Here is a 14418-nt window from a genome sequence, read left to right as displayed (position 1 = left end):
ACTGTGGAGGTCAGAAGACAACTTGTGGGAATCAGTCCTCTCCACTGTGTAGGTCCTAAAATCCAAATTCAGATCATAGGCTTGGCAGCAAATGCCTCCATCTACTGATCCATCTTGCTGGCCCTCCTTTATTTTTAAAATTTACTATTAGTTTTTTTCTATATTCTGCATCATATTTTTCCATTCTTTTTCTTACGGCATCTGTGTGTGTGTGTGTGTGTGTGTGTGTGTGTGTGTGTGTTTTAGTTTGACATAGAAACGAGAAGAATGTCCTTGTATGCGTCCACTTGTGTAGGAGAGTCTTCCCACAGCAGTCTATCCACCTTAGTGATGCTAACAGTTTGGACTGGATAGATCCTGAGATAGAATATACATTTTAGAATTCTTGTGGCATTCCTGTCGTCTGTTCATGAGATACCAGTATAGTACCTTTCCTGTCTAATAACCAGAAATGTTTCCTGACAGATGTCTTTCTGGTACAGCAAAGTCACTAGAGTTTCCATTAAAACTCTAGGTATATGCGTGTAGAAGTGGGACTGTCTGCTTTTCCTGATCCAAATTCATAAGACAGTATTACCAATATGACCTTAGATAGGACTTTTTTCTAATGTAGCTGCTGCTATGGAGGGCCTTGTCCTAGACCAGCCTTGGGTTTGTAGTCCTAGAGGATAGTGATTGGACCATTGAGATTTTAATTTCGAGAATGGATTGAAAACTGCTGTGTGGATGTTTATCTCAACCCCTCAACCAGCACCAGACTTCTTTCCTTGAACTGATTCTCTGAGTTTGGATATCTGTCTTTTAAGGTTGGAGGTGACGCAGAAAGGGATGCACAGATATTAACATTCTGATACAATGCTTAGCATGGAGGGTGTCCTCAATAAATGTTTGTCAAATTAATTCCAGGTAATAATGAAGATGGAGTTTAAAGGCAAAAGCTTCTGAGATGTTGCTTTCCTCTGCTCTTGAGTTGAACCCTTGGTTCTAGCAGTGCTGTGGGGGTGGAGAGAGCTGGGAATATTGTGGACTGAATCCCAGGTTGGAAATAAATGTCAGTCTAACCTTCTCTTGGTAGGAATCAACAGTAGCCTTCCTTGGAGAACTAACTGCCTCTTCCCCTTGCTGCCTGGAGTTAACATTGTTTTCTGCGGCAGAATCAGTGACATGCCAGCACTGTAAGGCTTAGACTCCTGATCCTCTTACCAGTTCATGGCCAGGGCGGGGTAAACAGGGAGGAAAGAAGTCCTGGCTTCCCTCTTACTCCTCTTTAGTCCTGTCAAGTCACATAGTTTCCTTTCTTGTTGGTCCTTTCTGTAGCTTTGTTTCTGTTCCCTCTTGTACCCTTGTAGTTCCCTCTCAGTGTGTAGCCCTCTGTGCCCTCTCCCTGCCCACTGTAAGGGTGCTTGGGTTCTACACTGATAGAGGACCCTCTTCTTCAGAGCGGGATGAGTGGGTGTTCCAGCGGGGATGTGGTCCTTGACGGCCAATGAGGACAAGAACACTACGGCCCACTTCTTCCTTGGAGCTGGAGATGAGGGGTTGGGCACCTGTGGAATAGGCATGAGGACAGAAGAGAGTGACAGTGAACTCCTTGAGGATGAGGAGGATGAGGTGGTAAGTCTAGGCAAAGGGACATAGCTTGGTGTTGGGGCCCCTGTTTACAAGACTTCCTCTTATAAACAGGCTTTATCCTGTCTTGGGGCGGGGCAGTAGAGATTGGTGGGTTGCTGCTCTGAAACCCCTCCTCCTTTTCAAATGCCCCTCCTCCTTTTATTTTATGCTTCTTCTTTTGAAGAAGTACTTTTCCTACAGTGTTTCTTCTGTGGTAGCCATCCTTTATCCCTTAGGTCCAAAGTCCTGACAAGAAACTGCCCTCGAAAGATGTGTGACAGTGTTGGAGGTGACATAGGTGGGAATCTGGAGTTACTGATAGCACTTCTTTTCTATAGCCCCCAGAACCTCAAATTATTGTTGGCATCTGTGCCATGACCAAGAAATCTAAGTCCAAGCCAATGACCCAAATCCTAGAGCGACTCTGCAGATTTGACTACCTGACCGTTGTCATCCTGGGAGAAGACGTGATCCTAAATGAACCTGTGGAGAACTGGCCTTCCTGCCACTGCCTCATCTCTTTCCACTCCAAAGGTTAGGGTCTGGGAAGGATGAGTGGCGATGGGCATGGAACCCTTGTTATACCCTGAGTAAGAGGCTGCCGGCCTCTCAACCCACAAGAGAGCAGTGAAGAGGAGTTTGCCTCCTCTGTTTCAGGGTTTGCTGCGTGTGGCTTAAAGCCCATACTCCAGCCTCACAGGACTCACGACTCTAGGACACTTAGGCCTTGGATAGAATTGGGTCTCTGGGAGGATCCTCCATGTAATTGGATTCATTTTTCCTGATGAATGTCTTGGACTTGAGGAGCTGGGTCAATAAGTGCTGGGCGGGGTGTGTGGAGGAGCTCAGAGGCAGCGGCTGGCTCTAATAGGTCAGTCTCTCCTGCCACTCCTGGCATCGCCTCTCAGTTTCTTTGGTGTCTCCATTTTTCTCCTTCATCATAGGCTTTCCTCTTGACAAAGCTGTTGCTTACTCCAAGCTTCGAAACCCCTTCCTTATCAATGACCTGGCCATGCAATATTACATCCAAGACAGGTAAACCTTCTCATGGACCAGAGGGGTGGGTAACCTGATTTTAGGGAGCCTGCTCTGGGATGAGCGGAGTCAGATAAATAGGTTTCATTTTTTGTATCATATCCTATTGAGTTCTGGTTTCCTATGCAAATAAAATCCCTAGCCTCTCCACTTAGTCAGCCCCACTTTTCCTACCTGGCTAATTTATTTGGGGATGACAGGAGGGAAGTGTACCGGATCCTACAGGAGGAGGGTATTGATCTGCCACGATATGCTGTGCTCAACCGTGACCCCGCCTGTCCTGAGGGTGAGTACCTTGCTGTGTCTGATAATTCCCTGCTTGATATTCATGATTTAGCCCAGTATTTGTCCTTTAAACATCTCCTGTATATATATCTGTGTGGGCCTTTGACTGTTGGATTATAAGTAGAGTCATGTGTCTTTAGACAGAGCCTTTGAACTTTTATATAGATATTATATCTAAATACCACATATAAGCATTGGCATATCTGTTATAGGACATGATCATAAAAATGTAAAGGTCATATAGATTAAACCCCCAGGGAAATAGGAGTTGGAAATACTCTACAACCTTAGGCCTCGTGAATGATCACACACCCATCTTTCAGAGTGCAACCTGATAGAAGGTGAAGACCAGGTGGAGGTTAATGGAGCTGTCTTTCCCAAGCCCTTTGTGGAGAAGCCAGTGAGTGCAGAGGACCACAATGTTTACATCTACTACCCAAGCTCTGCTGGAGGAGGAAGCCAGCGCCTCTTCCGTAAGGTGGGGGAGACATTTGAGTGTCTGGGGAGTCAGAGAGTCGAAGAAGCGAAGGTGGTTGTTAGGAGAAGGGATTTGTAGATAAAGCCTGGAGGTTGAGGCAATATTGTTCCCCTTCCTTTTCCTCCTAAAGATTGGCAGCCGGAGCAGCGTGTACTCTCCTGAGAGCAGTGTCCGGAAGACAGGATCGTACATCTATGAGGAATTCATGCCAACAGATGGCACAGACGTTAAGGTTATGGTGGATGCAGAGATTTAAGCAGTCATAAATGTCAGGGTGGGAGTCGGGGTGAGGCAGGGTGGGAAGCATGTGTGAATGGAATCTTTGAGGATAAAACAGGATTTCAGTTGGCTTTCGTACTCAAGTGAGGATAACAAGCGAGATATAGATGTTCTCATTTTCACTTTCAGATGGAGAGCAAGGTGCCACGGTAAATCATATAAAATTGGTAAATTATTAGTTAATTAAGACTAGACAATACAGCCAGAGTCCTAAGGAGAAATAAGGCTCAGTACCAAAAAAAAATCAGTCTCTGTATTACTTTAAAAAAAAATGTCTTATTACACTTATTATTTGTTATGAGTATGTGTGTGTGTGCGCATGCGTGCATGTGCGTGTGGGCGAGCACGTGCGTGCACCCATGCACCATAGCAAGCATGTGGAGTCAGAGGGGAACTTGGGGGACTCACTTCTCTCCTTCATCTGTATGAACCCTGGTGATCAAACTCCTGTCATCAGGCTTGTCAGCACATGTCTTTAACTGCTGAGTCATCCCACTGACCCCGTTCTTTGTATTCTTAATGTTTGGAGGGATTTTTTTTGTTTGTTTTTTGGGTTGTTTTTTGTTTTTTGTTTTTTGGTTTGTTTTTGAGACAGGGTTTCTCTGTGTAGTCCTGGCTGGCCTGGAGCTCACTCTGTAGACCAGGCTGGCCTTGAACTCAGAAATCCACCTGCCTCTGTTTGGTTTGTTTTTAAAACAGGGTCTCACTATGTAGTTCTGGCTGACCTAGATCTTGCTGTGTAGAGCAGGTTGACAGTGAACCCACAAAGATCCTCCTGCCTCTGCCTCCTGAGCTAGAATTACAGGCAAGTGCCACCACTCTTGGCTGTGCAGAGTTTTGTTTTTGATTCTGGACTAGTCTATAGACCTAGTGCTCATACTGTCTTCTCACATACAGGGTGAGCTGTGGGCATACTCAGTGGTGCTATGTACCTGCAGGTGTACACAGTGGGGCCAGATTATGCCCATGCCGAAGCTAGAAAGTCTCCAGCTTTGGATGGGAAGGTTGAACGAGACAGTGAGGGGAAAGAGGTTCGATATCCAGTCATGTTGACTGCCATGGAAAAGCTGGTGGCCAGGAAGGTCTGTGTAGCTTTCAAGGTAAGGTTGGGCTTATAGGGCTGTGGGATGAAAGAAGAAACAAGCAGGATCTGAGAGCCACCTCTGAGTCTTCTTGCCTTTTTGCTTTTGCAGCAAACAGTTTGTGGATTTGACCTTCTTCGTGCCAATGGTCACTCTTTTGTGTGTGATGTCAATGGCTTTAGCTTTGTCAAGAACTCAATGAAGTACTATGATGACTGTGCCAAGATTCTGGGGTAAGAGACATAGTGGTCTAGAGCATGGGGTGCAGGATTCAGGAGCTTTCTCTGTGTGAACTGTGCTGGTTGTCCCAGCATTTGGGAAGTGGAAGCAGGAGGATCAGAAGTTCAGGGTCACCCTCAGCTATATGGCAGGTCTGAAGCTGTCCTGGGATCTATTGAGATTGTGTATATAGATAAATACATAAAGCTTTTTGCTTTATTTTAAATATTTTAAAAATGATCCAAAAGTCAAAAAAGAAAAAGGAGACAGGATGTCTCAGCCCTTTGCTCCCTGAGCACTGCATTCCTCAGAGCTGACACTGTCAACAGTGTTGGCTAGAGCAGATTGCCTTTTCTTTCCCATGTGTAAATAACTATATTTAGTTTACTGAATATAATAATACTATGACTTTGCTTTTGGAGTAGTCTGCAATACCTAAACCATTCAAAAAATAAGAAATGATAACTATAGTGAACTTCCATAGATATGGTAGTTTTAACCAAGCACTGGCTAGCTTAAGAAATACACTATTAGGCTAGGTGTGATGGCGCACACCTATAATCCCAGCTCTCGGGAGCTGAGGCCAGAGGATCTCTGAATTCCAGGTCGGCCTGGCCTACATCATGAATTCCAGACCTACATTAAAAAAGAAAGGAAGGAAAGGAGGAAAAAAATTCAGTTAAGGGCTAGCAAGATGGCTCAGAGGATACAGTGCTAAACAGATCTAGCTGTGTGAATTGACCCCTGGAACCTGTGTAAAGATGGAAGGAAAGAACCAGCTCCACAAATGTGTCTTCTGACCTCCACACGTGCCATAACAGATGTACCCACATTCATATCATGCATACTTATGTACACAATAATTAATGAAAAAAACCCACCCTATTAAGAGTTAGTTAGGCTGGGTGTAGTGGCACATGCCTTTAATCCCAGCACTCTGGAGGCAGAGGCAGGTGGATCTCTGTGAACTCCAGGCCAGCCTGGTCTGTATAGTGAGTTCCAGGACAGCTAGGCTATATAGAAAGACCCTGTCTCAAAAAAAAAAACCAAAACAACAATAAACAACCAACCTAGGACAAAACAAGCAGAAGAGTTAGGTATGATAGTGCACACCTGTAGCCAGCACTTGTGAAGCTAAGGCTGAGGTAGGATGGCCACCACAAATTTAAAGCTAGCTTAGGCTACAGAGTGAGACCCTGTTTTTGGTTTTTGTTTTGTTTTGTTTTGTTTTGTTTTGTTTTGTTTTGTTTTTCGATACAGGGTTTCTCTGTGTAGCCCTGGCTGTCCTGGAACTCACTCTGTAGACCAGGCTGGCCTCGAAACCCTGTTTTAAAACAAAACAAGAATAGGCTGTGGTGGTGCACACATATAATTCCAGCATTCAGGAGACTGAGACAGGAGAACTTCAAGTCTGAGGCAGACCTATGCTACATAGCAAGACCCTGTCTGAGAAAAGCGGAAGATGTAGCTCAGTAGAACACTTGCTTGAAGTCCTGGATTCAATCCCCAGCCCCTCACAAGAGCAGTGGTAGTACATACTTGAGTCCCAGGATTTGAAAGGTGGAGGCGGTGTGGGGGTAGGAGAGGAATTAGAAATTGAAGTTCAAGGTTGAGAATGTGGCTCAGTCAGTAAAGTGCTTGCTGTGTAAGTGTCAAGTCCCAAGTATAGACCTCCAGCATTGAAGTAAAAAGTTGGGTGTAGCCTGTAATTCCAGCACAAGGAGACGAAGAGCAGATGATCCAAAGGGCTCACCGGCCCGCCAGCCTAGACAATTGGTGAGCTCCAGATCAACCAATGAGAGAACCTGTTTGTTTGTTTGTTTGTTTGTTTGTTTGTTTTCTAGAGTTGAGGATTGAACCCAGGGCCTTGCTCTTGCTAGGCAAGCGCTCTATCACTGAGCTAAATCCCCAACCCTGAGAGAACGTGTTTTAAAGCATATGATAGAGAGGGATCAAAGAAGATACCTGACTTCGACCTCTGGTCTCTACCAGCACATATGAACTGGTGTATACACTTGTACACATAGATATATATAACCCCCACCCACTCACCTACACACATACACATGCAACATAAAAGTTTAAGGTCAACTGCTACATAGTGAGTTTGTGGCTACCCTGGGCTACATGTGAAAACAGTATGCTATTAAGAGTATGTGAGGAAGCTGGAGAGATGGCTCAGGGGTTAAGAGCACTGACTGCTCTTCCAGAGGTCCTGAGTCCAGTTCCCAGCAACCACATGGTGGCTCTCAACCATCTGCAGTAGAAGTCCAATGCCTTCTTCTAGAGTGTCTGAAGAGAGCAACAGTGTACTCACATACATAAAATAAATAAGTCCTTAAAAATAATGTATGAAGGTTGGGTGTGATGGCCCCTGCTTTTAATGGCAGCAGAGGTAGATCTCTGTGACTTCCAGCCTGGCCAGGGCTACTTAGTGAGACTGTCTGAAAAAGAATATATGAGGAGTGGAGATGTGGACCAGGTAACGCAAACTCTGGAGCCATGTAAAAGCTGAAGGAGAGAACTGACACTGAATGTTGTCCTCTGACCATCCCGTGTCCATGCACATGTGTCCCCTGCCACACACGCCCACACATACACATCACACATACATACACACCCATGCCCACACATACACACACATACACATCACACATACACACACACTCATGCCCACACATACACATCACACATACACACATATACACACAACCATGCCCACACATACACATCACACATACATATACACCCATGCCCACACATACACACACATCACACATATACACACAACCATGCCCACACATACACACACACACTCATGCCCGCACATATACACACACATACACACACATCACACATATACACACAACCATGCCCACACATACACACACACCCATGCCCCCCGACATGCATCCATGCCCGCACATATACATCACATACACACACATGCACAAATTTAATTAATTATTAATTAAAAATTTTCAAGCTGGATATGGTAGCACACACCTATAATCCCAACTCTAGGGAGGCAGAGGCAGGCAGATCTCTTGGAGTTCAAAACCAACCTGTTCTACATAGTAAGTTCCAGCCCAGCCATGGGTATATAGTGAGACTTTGTTTCAATTTTTTAAAAAAATTTTTCCACACATGTATTAGAAAAACAAAAGAAGGGTAGAGAGAAGACGCAGCAGCCAGGAGCACTGTTGCTCTCTTGCAGGGGACCTGGCTTAGGGTCCAGAACCCAAATGGTGGCTCACAACCATCCACAATTCCAGTTCTAGGGGATCAGATGCCTTCTTTAGAGCTCTGTGGGTACTAGGCACTGGCAGAGGCTAAACGCTCATAAAGTAAAAAAAAAAAAAAAAAAAAAACTTAAAAAGAAAGAAAGGTAAAGAATATGTGAGTTGGATCTGGTTGTGCATGTCTATAATCCCAGCACTCGGAGTGTAGGAGGTAGAATTAGGAGACTGAAGAGTTCAAGGCTAGCCTAGTGAGGTAGAGGTCAGCCTGAGCTACATGAGATCCTGTTTGAAAACAAAAATAAAGAAAAGAAAAAGAATGAAGTTGAAATTCCTGCCTATTACTGAAGTTCCTGCCTATTACTGAAATTCCTATTACTGAAGTCACTTGCTTGCCATTGCCCTGCATTTATTTTTGCCTTAAATGGGGTATTTGGATGTTTTAGGGTTTATGTTAATGCTTTTTTGCTGCATGATTTTGTGTGTGTGTGTGTGTGTGTGTGTGAGAGAGAGAGAGAGAGCGAGAGAGAGAGCTTTTGCCATACAGCTGTTGATTTGCCATACAGCTGTTGATTCATCATCATTGACCCTTGTTATTTTTCTCCTTCTAGGAACACTATCATGCGAGAGCTTGCCCCACAGTTCCAGATACCGTGGTCCATCCCCACAGAAGCTGAGGACATTCCCATCGTCCCTACCACATCTGGCACTATGTAAGCAAAAGTTAAAATAGGTAGTGACCTGCATAAAGTTTGGGATTCCTTTAAGCCAGACCAGTTCTTTCCTACCAGTTCTTGACTGTCTAAGCAGTAGAGCCTGTACCTTTGGTTAAGGTCCTTTAACTCCACCACTGTGTCTCGCCTCAGACCCCTGTTCCTCTGCTCTCTGACGTCCCGGGTAGAAGGTGATGCTAGGAGGTAGGGTGGGGTGTGAGGCGGGAGAGTGGCTCTGAGGACACTCCTCATCTTAGGATGGAACTCCGTTGTGTCATTGCAATCATCCGTCACGGAGATCGAACCCCAAAGCAGAAGATGAAGATGGAGGTGACGCACCCGAGGTAGGAAGGACGTTCCAGTTCAGATGGAGAGTTCTTTGTGAGGGGAATGGGTGGAGCACACTTCCCAGTAGAGCTTGTTTTTCTTACTTTTTACTTCTTCAGGTTTTTTGCTCTATTTGAAAAACATGGTGGATATAAGACGGGAAAATTAAAACTTAAGCGGCCGGAGCAGCTCCAGGTGAGGCAGAGGTCTGGTCAGGAGCCCTAGTCTAAGGAGAAAGAGAAGGCGTAGGATTGATGAGGGATGACCTTACAAGACCCCTGTGGTCTCCTCTAGGAGGTGCTGGACATTACGAGGCTGCTGTTGGCTGAGCTGGAGAAGGAACCAGAGGCTGAGATTGAGGAGAAGACTGAGAAGCTGGAGCAGCTGAAGTCCGTGCTGGAGATGTGAGAGGGGACAGCAGAGGGGGCATGTGGCAGCAGAGGGGGGATGTGGCAGCAGCGACCTGCTAACACGAACCAAGGTACCGGGCAAAAAGTAACCTGCGCTGCCCCCACAGGTACGGCCACTTCTCGGGTATTAATCGGAAGGTGCAGTTGACCTACTACCCCCATGGAGTGAAAGCATCGAACGAAGGGCAAGGTGAGGACTCCTTTCCGTTTGCATCACCATTAAGCTCTCTTCCTCCTCCTCCCTCCCTTCTCCCCTCCCTCCTTTTCTTCTTCCTCTCCTTTTCTCCCCACTCGTCCTCCTTTTCTTCTTTACATGTTTTTAAATTACATTTGTTTATTCAGGGGTGGGATGGGACACAGATGCCACTGAGCAGTGTGGATGTGAGGAGGGCCAGTTCTTTCTTTATACCATGTAGGTCCTGGAGATGGAACTTGGGTGGTTACGCTTGGTGGCAAATGCCTGTATATCTGAGCTGTCTCACGGCTTTTTTTTTTCTTTCTTTTTTTTTTTTTTTTTTGGATAGAATCTTGCTATGTAACCCAGACTGACCTCAAATTCCCAGCAATCCTCCTGCCTTAGTCTTGTAAGAGCTAGGATTACAGGCATTTGTCCCCATACCTGGTTTTTAGATCTCTTATTCTTGACCTGTGGATGGTCTCTGCATCTACCAATGTTCTTGTCAGGAGCTGGAATGTTTGCGTGTCCCCACCATTATCCTCAGAGAAGGCTTACTCACTGGGCCTCCTTCCCTCAGATCTGCAGAGAGAGCCACTGGCACCATCTCTCTTGCTGGTGCTGAAGTGGGGTGGAGAACTGACACCTGATGGCCGTGTTCAGGCTGAGGAGCTGGGGCGAGCTTTCCGTTGCATGTATCCTGGAGGCCAGGGTAAGTCTTGGAGAGTGAAACCCAGCAAGGCTGGGATAAGATAGAGTGAGATGCAGGGGAGGCAACTGAGGGAGTAGATGCCATGAGGATACTAAAGGAGAAGTTGATATTTGTAACAGTCTATACATGAAGTCCCTCTGTGCTCCAGGTGACTATGCTGGCTTCCCCGGCTGTGGGCTGCTTCGTCTCCATAGCACTTTCCGTCATGACCTCAAGATCTATGCATCTGATGAGGGTCGTGTCCAGATGACTGCTGCTGCATTTGCAAAGGTAAACTCTACAGTTCTTCCACAGCCCTGTTGTCTGTAAGTAGAGAAACAGAGTCGGGAGACTAGATGGAAAATGTAAAGTGCTGGTACACTAGTTCAGAGAGGTTTGTTTTCATCTCCACCACCCCCTGCTATGTCCTACTGAGAATGGTGGGCATCGGATCAGGCCAGCTCTCCACTCCGTGTCTGCGGCTCTCTAGTCTGGGACGTCAGTGGGAAGAGAAGCTAATAGACCTGTGCTTCCCTTCTAGGGCCTCTTAGCTCTAGAAGGGGAGCTTACACCCATTTTGGTACAAATGGTGAAGAGTGCCAACATGAATGGCCTGCTGGACAGTGACAGCGACTCCCTGAGCAGCTGCCAGCACCGTGTGAAGGCGCGGCTGCACCACATTTTGCAACAGGATGCACCCTTTGGCCCCGAGGACTATGACCAGGTCACACTCTCCTCCTCTCCATGCCCCAACTACATTGCAACCTAATTCCTAAAATTCTAAATAATAGTACCTAGTATATGCCACTGTTTTAGGGTATTTATCTCTAGTGTTTTGTTTAATCCTTACAACAACCCTTTGGGGGTAAATTCACGTCCACAGTTTTCATTATCTGCAAGTTCAAAAATGAAAAGTATTTTATGAGTTTGACATCCAAGTTCATTTGGCAGCTAGGCCTATCACAAGACTATTTCAGATCCTTATTTATCAGTGTAAACATCATACATTTTGTTACATAAATATTAATGTGTTTGAGTATGCCCTCGGCCCTGCTAGAGGTATCATATGCCATGTGGCTTATACACTGTTTTAAATCTTGTAATCTAAAAAAAAAAGACAAAAAACTTAGTTCTGAAACAGCTGACCTTGGATTGGATCTTGGGATTGGAGGAATGATTCAGTGATTGATTTAAGAACTTCCTCTGGGATTATGACCTAAAACAACCAGTTCATTGTCTCACAGTCTTGGGCTCAAATTCCTAAAGTTGTGGTCCAGTGTTGACTGGGGCTAGAATAGTCTGGAGGTTTGACTGCTCTCTGAGATGGCTGGCTCTCTTCTTCATATTCTCTCTGCCATGACAGGATCTGTCCCCTTCAAAGGTTTTTTTTTTTCCATTTGATATGTCTATCTCAGTTTTCTAACATGAAACTTAGGTTTGCCCAAAGCAGCTTTTCTTTCTTTCCTCCTCCTCCAGATAGTGTTAGACTCTCAAATAGAAAATCCAGGACAGCTCTCCCTTTCTCTATGCTTCCTTTCACTACTAAGAATGAAACCTTGTGTGGCCTTAGCTAGAACTCATTATTCCATATACAGTCTTCTTTCTCCTCCATTTCTATTCTCTTTTAATATTTTTTTTTTTAAAACTTTATTTATTTATTTATTTATTATAAGTACACTGTAGCTGTCTTCAGACACCCCACAAGAGGGCATCAGATCTCATTGCAGATGGTTGTGAGCCACCATGTGGTTGCTGGGATTTGAACTCATGACCTCTGGAAGAGCAGTCAGTGCTCTTAACCACTGAGCCATCTCACCAGCCCCTCTTTTAATATTTTTAAAGGATTTATTTATTTATTTTATGTGTATGAGTGCTCTATCTGCATGTATGCCTGCAAGAGAGAAGAGGGCATCAGATCCCAATACAGATGGTTGTAACCCACCATGGGGTCGCTGGGATTTGAACTCAGAACCTCTGGAAGAGCAGACAGTGCCCTTAACCACTGAACAATCTCTCCAACCCTTATTTTAATATTTTATTTATTTATTTGTTTGTTTGTTTATTTATTTATTTTGGTTTTTGGAGACAGGGTTTCTTTGTGTAGTTCTGGCTGTCCTGGAACTCACTCTGTAGACCAGGCTGGCTTCGAACTCAGAAATCCACCTGTCTCTGCCTCCCAAGTGCTGGGATTAAAGGTGTGCGCCACCACCGCCCGGCTAATATTTTATTTCTATTATTAAGTGTATATGTACATGTGTTTGTGGGCTTGTGCACTTGAGTCTAGGTGCCTTGAGTCCAGAAGAGGGTGTTAGATCCTCTGGAATTGAAGTTATAAGTAGTTGTGAACTACCCAACATGGGTGCTGGGAACCAGACTCTGGTCCTTTACAAAAACATTAAGTGTTGATGGTAACTATCTTAAAAGCTTGAGTTGGAAATTGCAGATACCTTTCATCCCAGTTCTTGGGAGGCAGAGGTAGAGTAGATCTCTATGACTTTGAGGCCAGCCTTCAACATAGTAAGTTCCATGCCAGCCAAGCCTACATAGTGAGATCTTGTCTCAAAAAACAAAACAAACAAACAAAAAAATCCCAAAACCCTGGAGCTGGAACCAGGTTAGCAGCAGCAACTGTGCTATAAGTCACAGCAAGACAGCCTTCTCTGCTTCTCATCAGAACGTTCTGCAGAGGTGGTAAGGAATCCAGAGCCCCCTTCATTTCCCAGCACTTCCTAAGCATATGCTATGTTCTCCAAGTGAAGTAGAAGTCTGCTTTAATTTCTCTGGACTCAGAAACTTTAAAGATGGACCTCTCATAGATGATCAATTGTCTGAGCAGTCTCTTCATCAGAAGGCATGGAGCTGCTAGGGTGCCTGGGAACATAAGAGCACACTGAAGTGAGCCAGTAGGCAGATCTGCATTGCAGCCAGTTTCTTTATAGTAAGCCCGAGTCTGGGGAATTGCCACTGAGCCTGTTCTTTCCTTAACTGTGTTTCTCACAGCTGGCTCCCACTGGAAGCACTTCTCTGCTCAACTCCATGTCTGTCATCCAGAATCCTGTGAAAGTCTGTGATCAGGTATTTGCCCTGATTGAAAACCTTACCCACCAGATTCGGGAGCGGATGCAAGACCCCAGCTCTGTAGGTTGGTATGAATACTACTGACTACCCCCTAAAGTCTCAGGCATGGACACATTTCTCACGCACTCCCGATCTCTCTGGTTGTTGGAAGTCTTTTGTTGGAAGGCAACTCCGGCTCTTATTTACTGTGTACCTTCTTCTCAGACCTGCAGCTCTACCACAGCGAGACCCTAGAGCTAATGCTACAGCGCTGGAGCAAGCTAGAGCGTGACTTTCGACAAAAGAGCGGCCGCTATGACATCAGTAAGATCCCTGATATCTATGACTGTGTCAAGTATGATGTACAACACAATGGGAGTCTGGGACTTCAAGGCACAGCTGAGTTGCTACGTCTTTCAAAAGCTCTGGCCGATGTGGTCATCCCCCAGGTGTGTCTCGTATAAGGGATTGAGTGCGGTGGGAATAACGAGAGGGAAGGAAAGAAAAACTAGAAAGGAAGCTTGGAGAAGTAGCCGAGTACCTAAGAGTTCCCAGGGCTAGCCTGACTCTGGGAGAACATGAAGACTGACTGAGGATCTTCTAGAGGTTATGGGACAGACAGGAGAGGTACTGCAGACCTGAGGGCAGCAGATGGCATGGAGCTTCTCATCCCCGTCCCTGACCCTTAGGAATATGGGATCAGTAAAGAGGAGAAAGTGGAAATTGCTGTGGGCTTCTGTCTTCCACTGCTGCGGAAAATCCTACTTGACCTGCAGAGAACTCACGAGGACGAGTCTGTCAACAAGCTGCATCCCCT

General features: G+C 45.4%; 1 protein-coding gene across 7 annotated transcripts in view; it reads left to right on the top strand.

The window, feature by feature from the left end:
* Ppip5k1 (diphosphoinositol pentakisphosphate kinase 1) overlaps nucleotides 1-14418 on the top strand; it is a 41720-nt gene that overhangs the window by 3155 nt on the left and 24147 nt on the right. For all 7 annotated transcript variants that reach the window (XM_028766873.1, XM_028766872.1, XM_028766871.1 and 4 more), the window contains exons 2-21: nucleotides 1076-1175; nucleotides 1440-1614; nucleotides 1950-2145; nucleotides 2556-2646; nucleotides 2847-2932; nucleotides 3255-3409; nucleotides 3540-3641; nucleotides 4627-4788; nucleotides 4882-5003; nucleotides 8840-8941; nucleotides 9199-9285; nucleotides 9388-9463; nucleotides 9563-9672; nucleotides 9786-9868; nucleotides 10434-10565; nucleotides 10714-10835; nucleotides 11086-11268; nucleotides 13545-13686; nucleotides 13827-14050; nucleotides 14291-14418. In XM_028766873.1, coding sequence (XP_028622706.1) covers nucleotides 1468-1614; nucleotides 1950-2145; nucleotides 2556-2646; nucleotides 2847-2932; nucleotides 3255-3409; nucleotides 3540-3641; nucleotides 4627-4788; nucleotides 4882-5003; nucleotides 8840-8941; nucleotides 9199-9285; nucleotides 9388-9463; nucleotides 9563-9672; nucleotides 9786-9868; nucleotides 10434-10565; nucleotides 10714-10835; nucleotides 11086-11268; nucleotides 13545-13686; nucleotides 13827-14050; nucleotides 14291-14418 — 2450 coding nt within the window. In that variant the 5' untranslated portion in view covers nucleotides 1076-1175; nucleotides 1440-1467. The remainder of the gene's footprint in view (nucleotides 1-1075; nucleotides 1176-1439; nucleotides 1615-1949; nucleotides 2146-2555; nucleotides 2647-2846; nucleotides 2933-3254; nucleotides 3410-3539; nucleotides 3642-4626; nucleotides 4789-4881; nucleotides 5004-8839; nucleotides 8942-9198; nucleotides 9286-9387; nucleotides 9464-9562; nucleotides 9673-9785; nucleotides 9869-10433; nucleotides 10566-10713; nucleotides 10836-11085; nucleotides 11269-13544; nucleotides 13687-13826; nucleotides 14051-14290) is intronic.

This window comes from Grammomys surdaster, unplaced genomic scaffold, assembly GCF_004785775.1.
Source record: "Grammomys surdaster isolate TR1022 unplaced genomic scaffold, NIH_TR_1.0 170, whole genome shotgun sequence".
NCBI lineage: Eukaryota > Metazoa > Chordata > Mammalia > Rodentia > Muridae > Grammomys > Grammomys surdaster.
This window is presented reverse-complemented; position numbering and strand designations above follow the sequence as displayed.